This window comes from Apodemus sylvaticus, chromosome 8 (genome assembly GCF_947179515.1).
Source record: "Apodemus sylvaticus chromosome 8, mApoSyl1.1, whole genome shotgun sequence".
Classification (NCBI taxonomy): Eukaryota; Metazoa; Chordata; class Mammalia; order Rodentia; family Muridae; genus Apodemus; species Apodemus sylvaticus.
The window spans coordinates 49,013,781-49,029,017 of NC_067479.1; the positions used below are offsets into that span (position 1 = coordinate 49,013,781).

Sequence of the window (15,237 nt, forward strand, 5' to 3'; positions counted from 1 at the left end):
ACAGCAGATTTTCCATTCCTCTCTCAAAATAGGTATTCTTGACTGCACACCGATAACCAGATACCAAGTATTTCCAAATGATGCAATGAAAAGATAGATCAAAAGCTTATGAATGTAAAGAAGGGTACAAACTCTACATGTAGAATATGAATAAGAGAATATTTGAGATGGGGAGTTAAGTGTGATTTTTTCATGACTCTGCCTTATGGCATCATCAAACCTTCTCTGTCGTGTTTTCTTTGATTTATAGTCTTGCCCAATCTCTGGAGCCTGAAACCTGCCAGTCTCTCCCCTGCCTCGGTTCTTCTGCACCCATCACCAAATAATAATAACCAGCATACTACACACTGTCTAAATCAATTAAGTTAGATCTTTCCATAATTCTATGATGCTGATAATCCTAGCTCCATGCCTAGCTTGAAAATGAGTATTTGGAAAACTAAATCACTCTTGTTGGACAGATAGGAGGAAATGTACCTATCTTCTGAAGCTGGACAAGCTACACCCAGTCAGTATGTTTAACACTGTGTCTGAATGCTTTTTCTTAAGTCACATGGACCTTGTCAGAGTGTCTTAGTCAGGGTTTCTATTCCTGCACAAACATCATGACCAAGAAGCAAGTTGGGGAGGAAAGGGTTTATTGAGCTTACACTTCCATGTTGCAGTTCATCACTAAAGGAAGTCAGGACTGGAACTCAAGCAGATTAGGAAGCAGGAGCTGATGCAGAGGCCATGGAGGGATGTTCCTTACTGGCTTGCTTCCCCTGGCTTGCTCAGCCTGCTCTCTTATAGAACCCAAGAGCACCAGCCCAGGGATGATACCACCCACAAGGGGCCCTCACCACTTGATCACTAATTGAGAAAATGCCCCACAGCTGGATCTCATGGAGGCACTTCCCCAACTGAAGCTCCTTTCTCTGTGATAACTCCAGCCTGTGTCAAGTTGACACACAAAACTAGCCAGTAAAGTTGACCCCTTGTCAACTTGACACAGAAACACATCACTATTAAGCCTCAACCCTTACTTTCTTATTCATCCCCAAGACCTAAATTACTTTAAAAGTCCCACAGTCTTTACATATTAAAAGTTCAATCACCTTAAAATGTCCAATATCTTTAAAATTCAAAGTCTTTTAAAAGTTCAAAGTCTTTTAACTGTGGGCTCCACTAAAATACTTTCTTCCTTCAAGAGGCAAACATATCAGGGCATAGTCACAACCAAAAGCAAAACTTAAACTCCAATGGTTCAATGTCTGAGATCCAACTCACAATCTTCCGGGCTCCTCCAAGGGCATGGATCATTTCTCCAGCTCTGCCCTTTGTAGCACACAGCTTGTCTTCTAGGCTCCAGCTGCCTGTACTCCACTGCTGCCACTGTTCTTGGTGGCCATCGCATGGTACTGGCATCTCCAAAGCGTTTGCATGGTACTGGCATCTCCAAAGCGTTGTATCTTCCACTGTAATTAGGCCTCACCAATAGCCTCTCATAGGCTCTCTTCATGGTGACAAGCCTCTGCTCCTATGCATGACCCCTTCAAGTCCTGGGCCATCAATTGCAACTGAGGCTGCACCTTCACCAATGGCCTTCCATGGCCTCTCACTATGCCAAGAGCCTCAGCTGCTCTTCATGACCCCTTCATGCCTTCAAAACCAGTACCATCTGGGTGACTCTTACACAGTACCAAGTTCAGCCACAGCACAAAATACAAACTGTGACTATCTCTGGAACACACTCTCTGTGCTCTCAGAAAACACTTCCCAGAAGATTTCACCTCAGTGATGCTGGTCTCTTCTTAATCACCACTAATTTCTTAGCTACAGCTAACCAGCATCAATAGTCCCAGTAACACAAAGGGTTGCTTTAGTGGTTCTGGTATCTTGTTAATCACAGCTGATTCTTCAGCCCCAGCTAACCAAAACCACAGAATCTTCACAATCAAAACATGGCCACTGTAAGAGTCTTTAATCTTCCCTCTGAAATTTCACAAGCCAGGCCTCCATCTTCTGCACTGTTCTCAACATTATCTTCCAAGCTCCTACAGAACATTCCACAGAGCTCTTAACACTGAATAGATCATCTAGTCCAAAGTTCCAAAGTCCTTCCACAGTCCTCCCCAAAACATAGTCAGGTTGTCACAGGAAAACCCCATTCCTGGTACCAATTTGTCTTAGTCAAGGTTTCTATTCCTGCACAAACATTATGACCAAGAAGCAAGTTGGGGAGGAAAGGGTTTATTGAGCTTATACTTCTATGTTGCAGTTCATCACTAAAGGAAGTCAGGACTGGAAATCAAGCAGGTCAGGAAGCAGGAGCTGATGCAGAGGCCATGGAGGGATGTTTCTTACTGGCTTGCTTTCCCTGGCTTGCTCAGCCTGCTCTCTTATAGAATCCAAGAACACCAGCCCAAAGGTGGAACCACCCACAAGGGGCCCTCACCACTTGATCACTAATTGAGAAAATGTCCCACAGCTGGATCTCATGGAGGCACTTCCCCAACTGAAGCTCTTTTCTCTGTGATAACTCCAGCCTGTGTCAAGTTGACACACAAAACTAGCCAGTACACAGAGTTCTTCCCTCTCTGCTCTTCCATTGATGGTAGAGGCCAGGTACCGTGCAAAGAGGAGAAAGTCAGCTGAGTATCAGTATTCAACTCTCTCACTGTACCTTGACTATGTATACAATACACTTAGCCGCCTCAAACTCCACTATGCCTTCCCTGCCCCAGCAGACTGCTTCTTCAAGAGCTATACCTTAGACAGGTGCCTATACATTCTTCTAGCATGTCTATCTGACTATGGTCTGCCATCTCTCAAGTCCATCCTCAAATCAGTCTGTGCTTAGATTCTTCATCCAACAGAACTTTCATGTTTAGAACCAAGTGCTTTCTTACTTTAAACCTTTCACTTTGGATGTTGCTGAAAATAGTATACATAGTTCAGTACATACTGACCTTGGCCACAGCAACTTATCTTCATGTGAAAGCTTAATAGGGAGTGTACTATATAAAAGATGGAACCAGGTTGTCTCAGACTGCAGCGGAAATGTGAAAATTAGCCTCTATCCTTGTGGTGGTCTGATGGTTCAAGAAGAGGCCCTGGTGTGTTCTGCTGTGAAGACTTGAATGTAGAAAATGTTTATGAGATTGGGGTCCCTATACTAGTTAACTAGGAGAAGCAATCACCAGGGCCTGAGCGTAATAACTGATATTCCTAGTTGCTAAGAAACACAGAGGTGGACACAATTCCCAACAGTGGCCTATTGCTTAGTGTTTCTCAATTCTAAACTCCTCACTTGTGCCTGACTCATTTCCTTCTCCTGGATGAAACATCTTTCTCTCTTGCTTTAGAATCCCCAAGTGCAACTACCTTCAAAACTTCTTTGGACCAATTACTTACCACATATACTAAAACTAGCTGTACTGTGCATGGCTTTCACAAAGGAAGTTTTCATTGAAGACAATGGTTGTCAACCTTCTTATGCTGCAATCCTTTAATATAGTTCCTCAAGTAATGGGGACCCCAACCATACAATTTTTTTTTGTCATTACTTCATAACTGTAACTTGGATACTGTTATGAATCATGATGTAAATCTGATATCTGATATGCAGGATATATGATATGTGACTCCCAAGGGGGGTCACAGATTACAGATTAAGAACAGCTGGTCTAAGAGTACAATGTTTCTCTAAGGGTCCTCTTCACACCTTGGCAGGATTACAGGTATCTTTATAGTATGGCATCGCTGTGACATGGTTTTATTTCTTTATATGCTTCTTCAGCTATTACTATCAACACTGACAGATAGAATGATCCAGCCATATAACAAAGCAAGGAGAGTCAGCATGAAACCTGTGCAGAAAAACAGAAGCCATTTCCACTTAAGAGTGTTCTTGACTGCGGCTGCAGAGATGCCCTCGAGTTATGACCACTTGTTATTCTTGTAGAGGACCTGGGTTCGGTTCCTAGGTCCCATATGGTAGTTCACCAGCATCTGTAACCTCTTTTCCAGGGTATCTGATACCCTCTTGTGACCCAGAGGGCAGTAGGCATGCATGTGACTAAAACAAAAGAATGTCCTTGATAGGCCACTGAAAGTGGCTGTTGCTATAGCATGACACTTAGCTAGAGAGTTTTTAAGACTGCATCCTGTGGGCAAAGTGGGAAATGTGCGTTTGAACCTTTCTGCTACAGAATGAGGCGGTAGTTTTGCAGAAGTGCTGATGCCTAGGTTGCAAGCTGATCACAAGATAGGTAAACTTGGCTATTCTGGAAAATGAACAAGACACACTTGTCAACTTAAGGAGAGCAACGGGTGGTATTTGGGGGTTATAAAACTCAAGTTTTCATGGAAAAAAATCATAGCTTTGAGAAACTTCTGTCACAGTGATGCACTTTCCCAAATACTGAAGATTTTCTTGATTAAGTAAAAAGTGGCATAGAAGATTTAGACTCTTGCTATTGAGACATGCAATGGGTCATCACTGGAAACTCTGTGGAGCCCAGTGAATCAATACTTTCCAAATGACTGATGCCTTGTGTTCGAAATTGTCCCTGGATAAGAGATTCGTTAAAAGAAAAAGGGAAACAGTGGATATCATCATAGCACAGCTAGAAAGCACCACTATCTCAGAGACACATCACCAGTGACACATGTCCCGTGTGGAAATGTCCGATAGATAACTAGGCTGAGACAAATGCACAACAAAAGTGCTACCTGAAAAGGTTAGAAATGTCCCAAGATCTATCGGTGTTATAAGGGACAGCACCTCACCTTTGAAAATGTATCACATACTTTGAACATGTATACTGTGAACATGTATCGGAATTTGTAAGAGCTAATATTTCTCCCCTAAAGGCACAATTCCGATTCAAGACATTAAGAAAACCTTTAAAACATCTTCTTAAAAACATACATTTATTCTAGTTGTGCGGTATATACCTTTAATCTCAGCATTCAGAAGGCAGAGAGGTAGACAGGTAGAGACAGAGATAGAGATAGAGAGAGGTAGAGAGAGATAGAGAGGTGGAAAAGCACAGAGGCAGAGAGGCTGAGAGGCAAAGAGACAGAGAGAGGCAGAGAGAGGAGGTGAGGGAAAGTGCAGGTGCAGGTGCAGGTGCAGGTGCAGAGGCAGAGGCAGAGGCAGAGGCAGAGGCAGAGGCAGAGGCAGAGGCAGAGGCAGAGGCAGAGGCAGAGGCAGAGGCAGAGGCAGAGAGGCGGATCTCTGAGTTTGAGGACAGCCTGGTCTATATAGCAAGCTCCAGGCCAGCCTAGTTTACATAAAGAGAACTTAAACAAACAAAATCAAAATGACAAGACAATAACCAAAATCCTTATTTTGTATGCGTGTGTGTGTGTGTGTGTGTGTGTGTGTGTATGTGTGTGCATGAGGATAAAGATGAGGATGAGGATGAGGATGAGGATTCTTTGGGTCAAGTTCAGGTCCTCAAGATCTGCTGCAAAGTGCCTTCTTCACCAGCTGGCCCTCAACATAAAAATTTCTTAGGCAATGAAGCTTAACTCTGCCACTAGCTCTGTTGACAGCTCTTTGCTGACTGTTTGGTCATCCCCACCCTGGGAAGCCTGCTCACAGTTTTGTACCCCTTTACCCATCCTTTTGTCTAGTTCTTCCTGGCTCCCCACCCCCTTCTTTTCCTACTTCATTCCTCTCTTACGGGAGACTCTAGGCTCATTGGAGCATCTGCTCCAATTTAAAGTCACTTTTAAGATGAAGATAGAGGAACTTCGGAGGGAGTTCTAGAATTTCCCCAAGTCTTTCCAATAGACTGGGAGGCATAACTGAGGCAAACCTAATGATCCTTGAAGATGGTCTCATCTAAAATGTTGAGAGTGGTGTACAGGAGAGGGCTTCCGAGTTCACTAGAGCTAACTTTTTAAATCTTAGAGAGGAAACTGAGGCCCAGAGACGCAAAGGATGGGGGCCAGCCCAGAGAGCCAGAAACCAACCGCTGGATCAACCCACAGCCTCCACCTCAGAGGGCCCTGTTGGGGAGGGAGGAGGCGGGTCTGTGAGAGTGAGGAAGAGGGGGGAGGGCAAAGGAAAGGAAGGAGGGCTGAAGTGGGAGTGAAAGAGGCACCCTCCTGGAGGCTGATTGGCTCCGGAGGCCAGCCCTCTCCACGAGGTTTATAAGAGTTAGGGCTGCCAGTGCTATCCTGCCATCTCTCCCGCGTCCCGTGTAGCCACTGCCAGGACCTCGGTGAACCGGTCGGGGCGGGGGCCGCCTGGCCAGGAGTCTGCTCGGCGGTGGGTGGGCGGTGGGTGGCCGGGGAAGGGAGAGAGTGATCATCGGAGCAGGGCGCCCGAACTCCGGGCGCCGCGCCATGCGCCGGGCCAGCCGAGACTACGGCAAGTACCTGCGCGGCTCGGAGGAGATGGGCAGCGGCCCCGGCGTCCCACACGAGGGTCCAATACACCCCGTGCCTTCAGCACCGGCTCCAGCGCCGCCCCCCGCCGCCTCCCGCTCTATGTTCCTGGCCCTCTTGGGGCTAGGACTGGGCCAGGTGGTCTGCAGCATCGCTCTGTTCCTGTACTTTCGAGCGCAGGTGAGTGGCTGACTTCCCTGCCCGATTCTCTGCCAGGGAAACTGAGTCTGTCCGTAGGGCTGGACTCCCCAGACCTCGCTTACTCTGGAAGGGAAAGAGAGCCTTCAAGGAAGGGAGCTTGGGGGCCTCCAGCCAAGCTCCCGCCAGCGCAGCGTGCAGAAGCTGAGCTCCTCTGGTTCTGGCTGAGGATGGGTTTGAATTTCCCCCCCAGACACAGCATTGGCCGCTTCCCTCTTGTGCCTCAAGTGATCGCAGGCTTTCTTCTTACCTTGAATTTCTCACTTGGAGTTAAGAGTCAACTTTAAATCGTTTAGGGAAAGTAGGGAAAGTGAGAACTTTTACTTGGGCATCTAAGCTTCCCAACGCCACTAACCTGTGGCTGCCTTGCTTTCCTGGCACTCTGGGACCACAATGAGAGGGTGTCAGTAATCTTTGGAACACCTAAGGATGACACTCCTAATCCTCAAAGGGACAGTGATACAGCTACCAGATGTGCTCTGATCTCAGGGCTGGGGCTCTGTTGTTCTTAGGGAGCTCTGGTTCTGAAGGCTGAAGGGACAGCCCCTGCTGTGCCTGCCTATGAAGTGGGTGGAGGAAGGAAGGTGCCTCTCTCTCTGTGTGTGTGTGTGTGTGTGTGTGTGTGTGTGTGTGTGTGGTGTGATGGTATAGCCTACAATCTAGCCAGTAACCAACCTCTGAAGAGAGGAGGAAACTCCATGCTAAAGATTCAGAGCTGTGGGGAGATGGCAGAGAGAGGAAGGGGTAAATTTGTAATATTATGCTTTCTGGTGGTTTGTGCTCTTGTGTTTTCTTGGAAATTGCAGTGCAGTTGGTCGGATTCATTCAAATACTCTTGTCTGGTGCTATGAATTCTTTCTCAGAGGAAGTGGGGGGCTGACTGTGCATATTTTTATGGGAAAAGAAAGTTGGGTTTGGACTTCGTTTGTTTCTAGAATCAAAGGTGATTACTAAACCAAACTGGATACATTAAAATGTGTCATTGCTTGGACACTGCATAGGTTTTTGACATGTGCCAAAGTCTTGAACTGTACTTTGGGTCACAGGCTTTGTTAAGTCTTCAGATCTACTGGTTTGCATTTTATAGCACTGCTGTGGTTACCCACTAACGCAAAAATAGACAGACCATAAACCGGTACTTCTGAAAACCAGTGTCTCCGTGTTCATAATCACACTTGGTACCTGTTGAGATTTTCTTCCTCAGATAAGGTCTGAGTGGATTTGGTTGCTATATGATTCACACAAATCTGTATGAACGTGAGTAAACTCCCCCCCCCCCCCTTCATGGGGGTATATAGGAATCAATGAAGAATGGCTTCTCTGTTGTTTTCTGCCATCTGGCATTTTAATGGATGTGTCTGGAGAGCCTGCATAGTTCATGCCACTATTAAATGTTACGGGATTGACTTAAGCATCACTCTATCTATATGCAGTTCCCCTGTCTTTAGGTGTGTGGTGCCGGCGGATAGTGGCTACTTCTGGGGAAAGGCTATTGTAATTCTTTGCAAAGAGACTTTAGACCAGAAGATATGCAGTAGTTCCCAGTGTCTTTTTTTTTTTTTTTTTTTTTTTTTTTTTGGTAACCTGTTATAGCCGCTGCTTCTGGGGAAAAGCTATTGTAATTCTTTGCCAAGAGACTTTAGACCAGAAGATATGCTGAAGTTCCCAGTGTCTTTTTTTTTTTTTTTTTTTTTTTTTTTTTTTTTTTGTAACCTGTTAGGGTCATAGCATCTTTTCCCAGCAGTAGTGGTGACGTGGGCATTGAGCTTGGAGAGAAGAATGGGGCGAGGCTGATCTAAGGGCTCTTCACTTACCAGGAACCCTGGGACTTGGCATGGCTGTGGGGGAATGAGTCACTAGCTGGGTTCTTGTTCAGTTTTCCTGAAGGAATTCTATGGCAGAAGGGTGGCATGAGATGTCTGTCACCGTAACGGTATGGTCACCTTTTATCTTGATAGCCTAAGAATTATACAAAACAACGTTTTCCCAATGCATACACATGAGATAGCAATCAGAGGCAGATGATTGTCTTTTGGAGGATTTAATGTTATCAGAATTCTGAATACAAGTATTTGTCCTCTTTCTCTCCCCCTGCCCTCTGTCCCTACTCCCTCTCCTCCATCTCTTCCTTCCTAGTCAGAGTCTCACATAAGTCAGGCTGACCTCAAATTTGTCATATAGCCAAGGATGTTACACATCCTAGACTAGGTTTCAGACATGCATCAATGTGCCCCATGTATGTGGTATGGTGTGTGGGATTGAACTCACAGAACTTTGTATGTGGTAGGCAAACACTCTACCAAGTACACTGACTGTACCTCTAGTCCCCAGTTGCTACAAGGATTGAGTCTCTCTGAGACTTACTTAAAATAATTTTAGTCATTATTCTGAACCCAGGTCTGTCACTACATTTTTTAAAAGGTTGCCTCCATCACCAGAGTAGTATTAGGAAAAATGACTGCATCTTACTGAGTGTGGTGTTTGCATTTGACATCAAGGGGATCCTAGTCTCTTAGAGATACATCCAGAAAGCCTTGCCCATGACATGGTATGCTGTCTGGATAGTGTTCCAAAGTGACTGAATGTGTGCAGGCGTTGGAAGATCATAGCTTATGCAGGAGGTGAGGTTTCTTGTCGTTGGTGAATAGTTGTTGAGGATAGGTTTTGGGTACACAATGGTTCAATCTACAATTCTTTACATTTTTGTATATTATGAAAACCTTCTTTTGTACTTAGGTATTGGTGTTGAATAGGTTTTTTTTTTAAAGTCGTATTAAGTTTTTAAGTTCTGGATGAAATATTTGGAATTTCTGAATGCATTTGAATGAGAATGAAATCATCCACTATCAGAGAACACATTTACACTTTAAGATAAAGCAAGTCAGATTTATTATAGTTTAAAGATAACAGAGATGATATGAATTCTCTGAAGCAGAAGGATTGGAAGTTCCAGGCCAGCCTGGATCAAAACAAACAAACAAACAAACAAACAGACAGACAACAAACAAAACCGAAATTAAAACCAAAACCAATGCAAAGGCATCCTGGGTGTTTCTGATTGCCTATGTCTACATTTTTTTAAAAAAGCCAAGATCCAGTGTAGATTGCTTTTTTTCCCACCAGGCTTGCCAAAGGGTTGCCTTGTGGTTTGTGCTATGTATTTACTACATAGTATTCATACTACGGTTTTCAAAGCCAAAAAAAAAAAAAAAAAGCCTTCCTAAAAGCATATGATGATGTATGTGGTAAATGTGTGTGTGTGTGTGTGTGTGAGAGAGAGAGGGGGGGGGGGAGAGAGAGAGAGACTCAAGTTTCAAGTTTAGGGTAGGGGGTAAGGTAAGCTTCTCAGAAAGCTAGGGAGCATTTTTGTTTTTGAACTCCCCCCTCACTCTCCTGTGCATGTGGCAGAGGGCACTGGCTGCTTTGCACCCAGGACCTCAGTCACTTCTGCAAATCTGATGTTGAGGTGGGCAGGCAGCTTGTTTGAAAAACCGATAAGGAAGCAGCCCAGATGTCAAGCATCCTGCCTCATTTAACCCTACGAATGATCGGTTTCAAGGAAGGTCTCTCTCTCTCTCTCTCTCTCTCTCTCTCTCTCTCTCTCTCTCTCACACACACACACACACACACACATCCAGTAGGAATAGGTGTGTTTCAGAGTCTTCTGTGTGTTTGTGTGTGTGGTACTGAGCATGGAGCCCAGGGCCTCGTGTATGGCAGACAAATGCTCTCCCAGCCCCAACCTTCCTTTTACCATCAGATAACTGAAGATTTAGTGTTAGCAGGAACACGTGTAGGTGTGACTCACTGTAACTCAGTTTGCTACGCTCTTTTGTGGAATGGGAGTTGATATGTCTTCCAGGAAGACAGGGACAGCTTGTTTCTTCAGTCCCTACCCCAATCCCCAGCATCTAACGTACTTAGACCGTAAGAGCCTTTCAAATGATCTGCCACCCTACACATCTTTCCATTTCTAATTTACCTTTATGCAAATTAAGTGTCTAGTAGCTAACATGGTACAGGTTTTCAACCGTCAAAGTGTTCTATCTAGACTGCCTTGTGCCCCAGAATATGCTGCTGGGTGGGAAATACATGCATTTTGTCACCCAACACTCTGTAAGTCTCGCTCACTAACTTTATTCCTTGCCCTGCTTTCCTTCCACAGACTGTCCTCAGTTACCTGTGCTCTTGCCCCTGTACCTCTTAAACCTCCTTCCTTCTTGGGCACCAGAAGGGGAAAACACATCCGATTAAAGATACAAAGCGGATTTCTAATAAGCGGACAAAGTTAATTTTTGCTGAGCAATCCTTATTTCTTTTTTCACAGTAATTGATGAGATCTTAAACATTATGGAGATGTGAATAGTGGCTCTTAAGTATATATTTTTAAGTATTTGAAGAAAAATTCAACAATTAAATCTAATTTAGGCTGCGATGAAATTGACTGAGGTGTCCAAATGAGAGCTGGTCACTGCCATTTTATTTTTTGTTTTTATCTGAGAGAGAAAAGACAAAGTCTTTGCATTCTGCTTTTTTATTTGTTCCAAATCATGTAGTTTGGGTGATGCAACATTGTGCTAATTATTAGTGAATCTTGATGCGGGGCGGAAGGGATTTTCATTCATGTTAATAGCAGAATAGCTATATGTATTTGTTTATTTAACACTTTAAAGCATATTTCTCAGAGTTTAATACAGAGAACATGACCTTGGATCCAGTTAATATGCGGCTCCCCAGGAGCCCATGTTGGTGATTAGCTGCACCCTGAATACTGGCAGTGTTGGAGCCTGCTGCTTCTGTTAGATAGCTTCAATGTGTTTGTAGCAGGCACGTTTAATGACTTTTGTTTAGGGTTTCTAGGCATTTCTTAATGTCACATGGTCTCTTCAGCTCAGCTCTTGTCTGGTAGTAAGCCATTGCAGAAGACTGCTTTCCCGAGGTCTGAACCCAGCTATATACCATGAAGCGCTTGTTAAAACAAACAAAAAACAAAAAAAAGAGGAAGATTGACAGCTTGACAGCTGCCCTTCAGTGAAAACTCATCCTCTCTGATTAGTACTCATTATTGTAAAGAAAATACATGAAATAAATATGCATTGCAAGAAATTTTGTTTCATGGTATGACCTCACCTATGCTTACAGATCATCCTTATATATTCCAAAGCTTTAATTTTTAAAAAAATTTATATGTGTGTATGTGTCTGTGCGCATGTGGGCATGTGTGCAGAAACCTTCAGGGAAATAGATCTCTTGGAGCTGGAGTTATAGGCAGCTGTAAGTTGCCTGTCTTCAGTGCTGGGAACCAAACTCTAGCCAACAAACTCTCTCTCTCTCTCTCTCTCTCTCTCTCTCTCTCTCTCTCTCTCGTGTGTGTGTGTCTAAAATATAACAAATTAAATATATTCACTTTTATTTATGTGCATTGATGTTTTGCCTACATGTATGTCTGTATGTATATGTATATATGTCTGTCTGTCTGTCTGTCTGTATGTATGCCTATGCCTGTATGCATGTATGTCTATGCATGTGTGCCTGGAACTGGAGCTACATGGTTTGCACTAATGTGTGGGTGCCAGGAACTGAAAGAGCAGTCAGTGCTCTTAACTGCTGAGCCATCTCTCCAAGCTTACATGATCCTTTTATTTGCATGACTAGAATAATAAAATATGTGTGTCTATGTGTGTATAGAGGGGGTATCTTTTAGTTTCTTCCTGAAGATTGGTTAATAACGGCATACATCTTTCTGAGTGTTTTAATTAAATTGGGGAAAGGGATAGTTTATTTCTGACTAAACTTTGGTTATTATAAGCTTTGCATTTGGTCTAGTTTTTATCTACTGATATCTAGATACTCATGAAATACGCTGACTTCTGGAAGGAAGAGGACAAGTTAAGCTGTAAAACAATGAAACTCAGCTGGGTGGTTGTGGCACAGGCCTTTACTCCAAGCATTCAGAAGGGAGAGAGAAGCAGGCAGATCTCTGAGTTTCAGGCCAGCCTGGTTTATATAAAGCCAGTTCTGGGACAGGAAGGGCTACACAGGGAAACTCTGCCTTGAAAACTCAAATAAAGCCAGGCAGTGGTGGCTCACGCCTTTAATTTTTAATTTTGCCTCACTTGGGAGGCAAAGGCAGGCAGATTTCTGAGTTCGAGGCCATCCTGGTCTACAGAGTGAGTTCCAGGACAGCCAAGGCTACACAGAGAAACCCTGTTTCAAAACAAAAACAAAAACAAAAACAAAAAAGAAAAATCAAATAAAACAAAATAAAACCCAACAAGAACAATCAACCTCCCTTTTCTATTGTGACGGAAGCCACTTAAAATGCCTCACGAGAGCTTGGGAAGAGAAGACAACCTTCTAGAACAGCACAGAGATTCTGGAAAGGACGTCTTTTTCAAACCTGGTGTTCACCTAGCAACTCCATGGGGATGTGTGGGGCAAGACAATGCTTGTATTTTAGGTTTCCTAGCACTTGCCCATGTAGCCTGCACAAGTATCCTCTCCACCTAGTGTGATGACAGATGTCACTCATGCATTTGCAGGATCCAGGCGGGGAGTACTGATTACATAGTGTTTATCAGAACGAGAAGTTACATAGTACTCATCAGAACTAGAAGTTGCATTCCTGGCTTTTGACTGAGGTGCCGATGGATTTCTCATTCTCTTCTTTCACTCATCAAAATACTCATAGATTAAGAAAGAAGGCCACTGGAAACAGTAGCTGGAGATTATGCTAATTCTGCCTGATTTATGCAGGCTTCCTGCTTTGGTTCTTCAAGTGGGCTTCATCTCCTTGTGGTTTCCTCTAGCATTTTGGCCTATGTCTTATTCTTGTTTATGAGACAGGGTCTTACAGGGTAGCCAAGGCTTGCCTGGAAATCACTGTGTAGCCCAGGCTGTGCACTTTAGTGTCTCAAGTAGATTATAACTATGAGCCACCAATCTAGCTTAATGAGTCTTCCCCTGCCTGCGTGGATCACATATGATATCTGTGATACCTCTTCTATCCATGAAGAAGTTCATCCCTGTAAATTACACTCATACATTTTTGTTGTTAAGAATCCATGGCTCTATCTATCCTGGGTGATTGTCAGGTACTCATCAAAATGAATTAGAAGTCAGTGTGTTCAGGGCAGGGGAGAAGGATCAATAATCAATAATAAGTCAATAATCCTTGCAATGGGAAATGGAGACAGGAGGATCCTGACATCTTGCTGGCCAGCCAGTCTGGCCAATAGGTGAGCTCCATGTCCAATGAACATCCCCATGTCAAAAAATTAAAGTGGAGCGTGGAACACTCCTGTGCATCACATGTGCATGGACAGATGCTCATACCCACTTGCATATGTATGCATAGATTCTTACAGACACCAAAAGATGTTTGAATATATATTAAAATAAAATTATATATATCATAAATGTATGTTTTTTTTTTTTCAAGACAACGTTTCTCTGTGAAACTGCTCTGGCTGCCCTAGAACTCACTTTGTAGACCAGTCTGACTTCTCACTCACAGAGACTGGCCTGCTTCTGCCTTCTGTATGCTGGGATTAAAGGTGTGTACCACCATGCGTAGCTTGAGGATAATTTTAATTATCAACCACTGGGGGATAGAAAACTCTATGCACGACCCTTCTATTACCAAGTCACACTTCCTTAACTATAACCTTTATGATATCCTTTCCCTTCTTAGATGGATCCTAACAGAATATCAGAAGACAGCACACACTGCTTTTATAGAATTCTGAGACTCCATGAAAACACAGGTTTACAGGACTCGACTCTGGACAGTGAAGACACAGACGCACTCCCTGACTCATGCAGGAGAATGAAACAAGCCTTTCAGGGGGCGGTGCAAAAGGTAAGTCCGAGCTGACATCATAAAGTCAAGGATCTTGCTGATCTGTGGTAACTGAATGATGACTCTGTCCCTTTACTAATTTGTAAAAGAGCTGATGAAGCTATTTTAATGAGAATTCTTTTGAAGTTGGTGGTGGTCGACTTCTTTCCTTGCTTTTAAGCGGGGGGATTTGATAGCATATCTGAAAGGAGAAGCAGAGTGACTACAGTTTAGTAGGTGATCGCGTTGTTAGTTTGAATCCTTGATCTAAAAAACATGTTCTAGGTTCCCAGGACTTTTCCCATTTGCTTCTGTAGGATTCCTGAGACCTGGGCTCCCACAGGAGCAGGGTAGTGTACTTGGCCTTTTGTAGTCAGGTGTGGTGTAGCTGTGAATTTGTTAAACTGTATTGACTCTCGGTAGGCCACCTTGCTTCTGCTAAGCTCACCCAAAAGCTCTCCCAATTTGTGAATGAAAGACACACACATGCCAGCTAACTTGGATATGCCTTGACTAGCTCAGTGGCTGGGCACTTCTAACCCCGCCTCACAGCTAGCAAATACTCCCGGGCTGACATTCCTGAATTAACATCTTTTAGAATATCTACTTTTCCTCTCTGCTACTCCAAACCCAATCAGGGAAGTGGCCCCTAGGGCCAGTTTCCTGGATCCTTACAGCTGGCTGGCCTTTAAGTTTCATCTTTCTGCTTCCCCTCAAGTTCATTCTCCGGCTCTCCCGCTCCCCTTTGGTTCCTCGCCTGGACAATCTAAAAGTCCCACCTGATTTCCATGCTCAGCCATTGGCTGTACAGCAAT

General features: G+C 43.9%; 1 protein-coding gene across 1 annotated transcript in view; it reads left to right on the forward strand.

Annotated features, from left to right (window-relative positions):
* Positions 1–6,137: 6,137 nt before the first annotated feature.
* Positions 6,138–15,237, forward strand: part of Tnfsf11 (TNF superfamily member 11) — a 31,384-nt gene continuing 22,284 nt past the window's right edge. The window contains exons 1-2 of the mRNA XM_052190484.1: positions 6,138–6,564; positions 14,276–14,443. Of these exons, the coding sequence (XP_052046444.1) occupies positions 6,343–6,564; positions 14,276–14,443 (390 nt within the window). The 5' untranslated portion in view covers positions 6,138–6,342. The remainder of the gene's footprint in view (positions 6,565–14,275; positions 14,444–15,237) is intronic.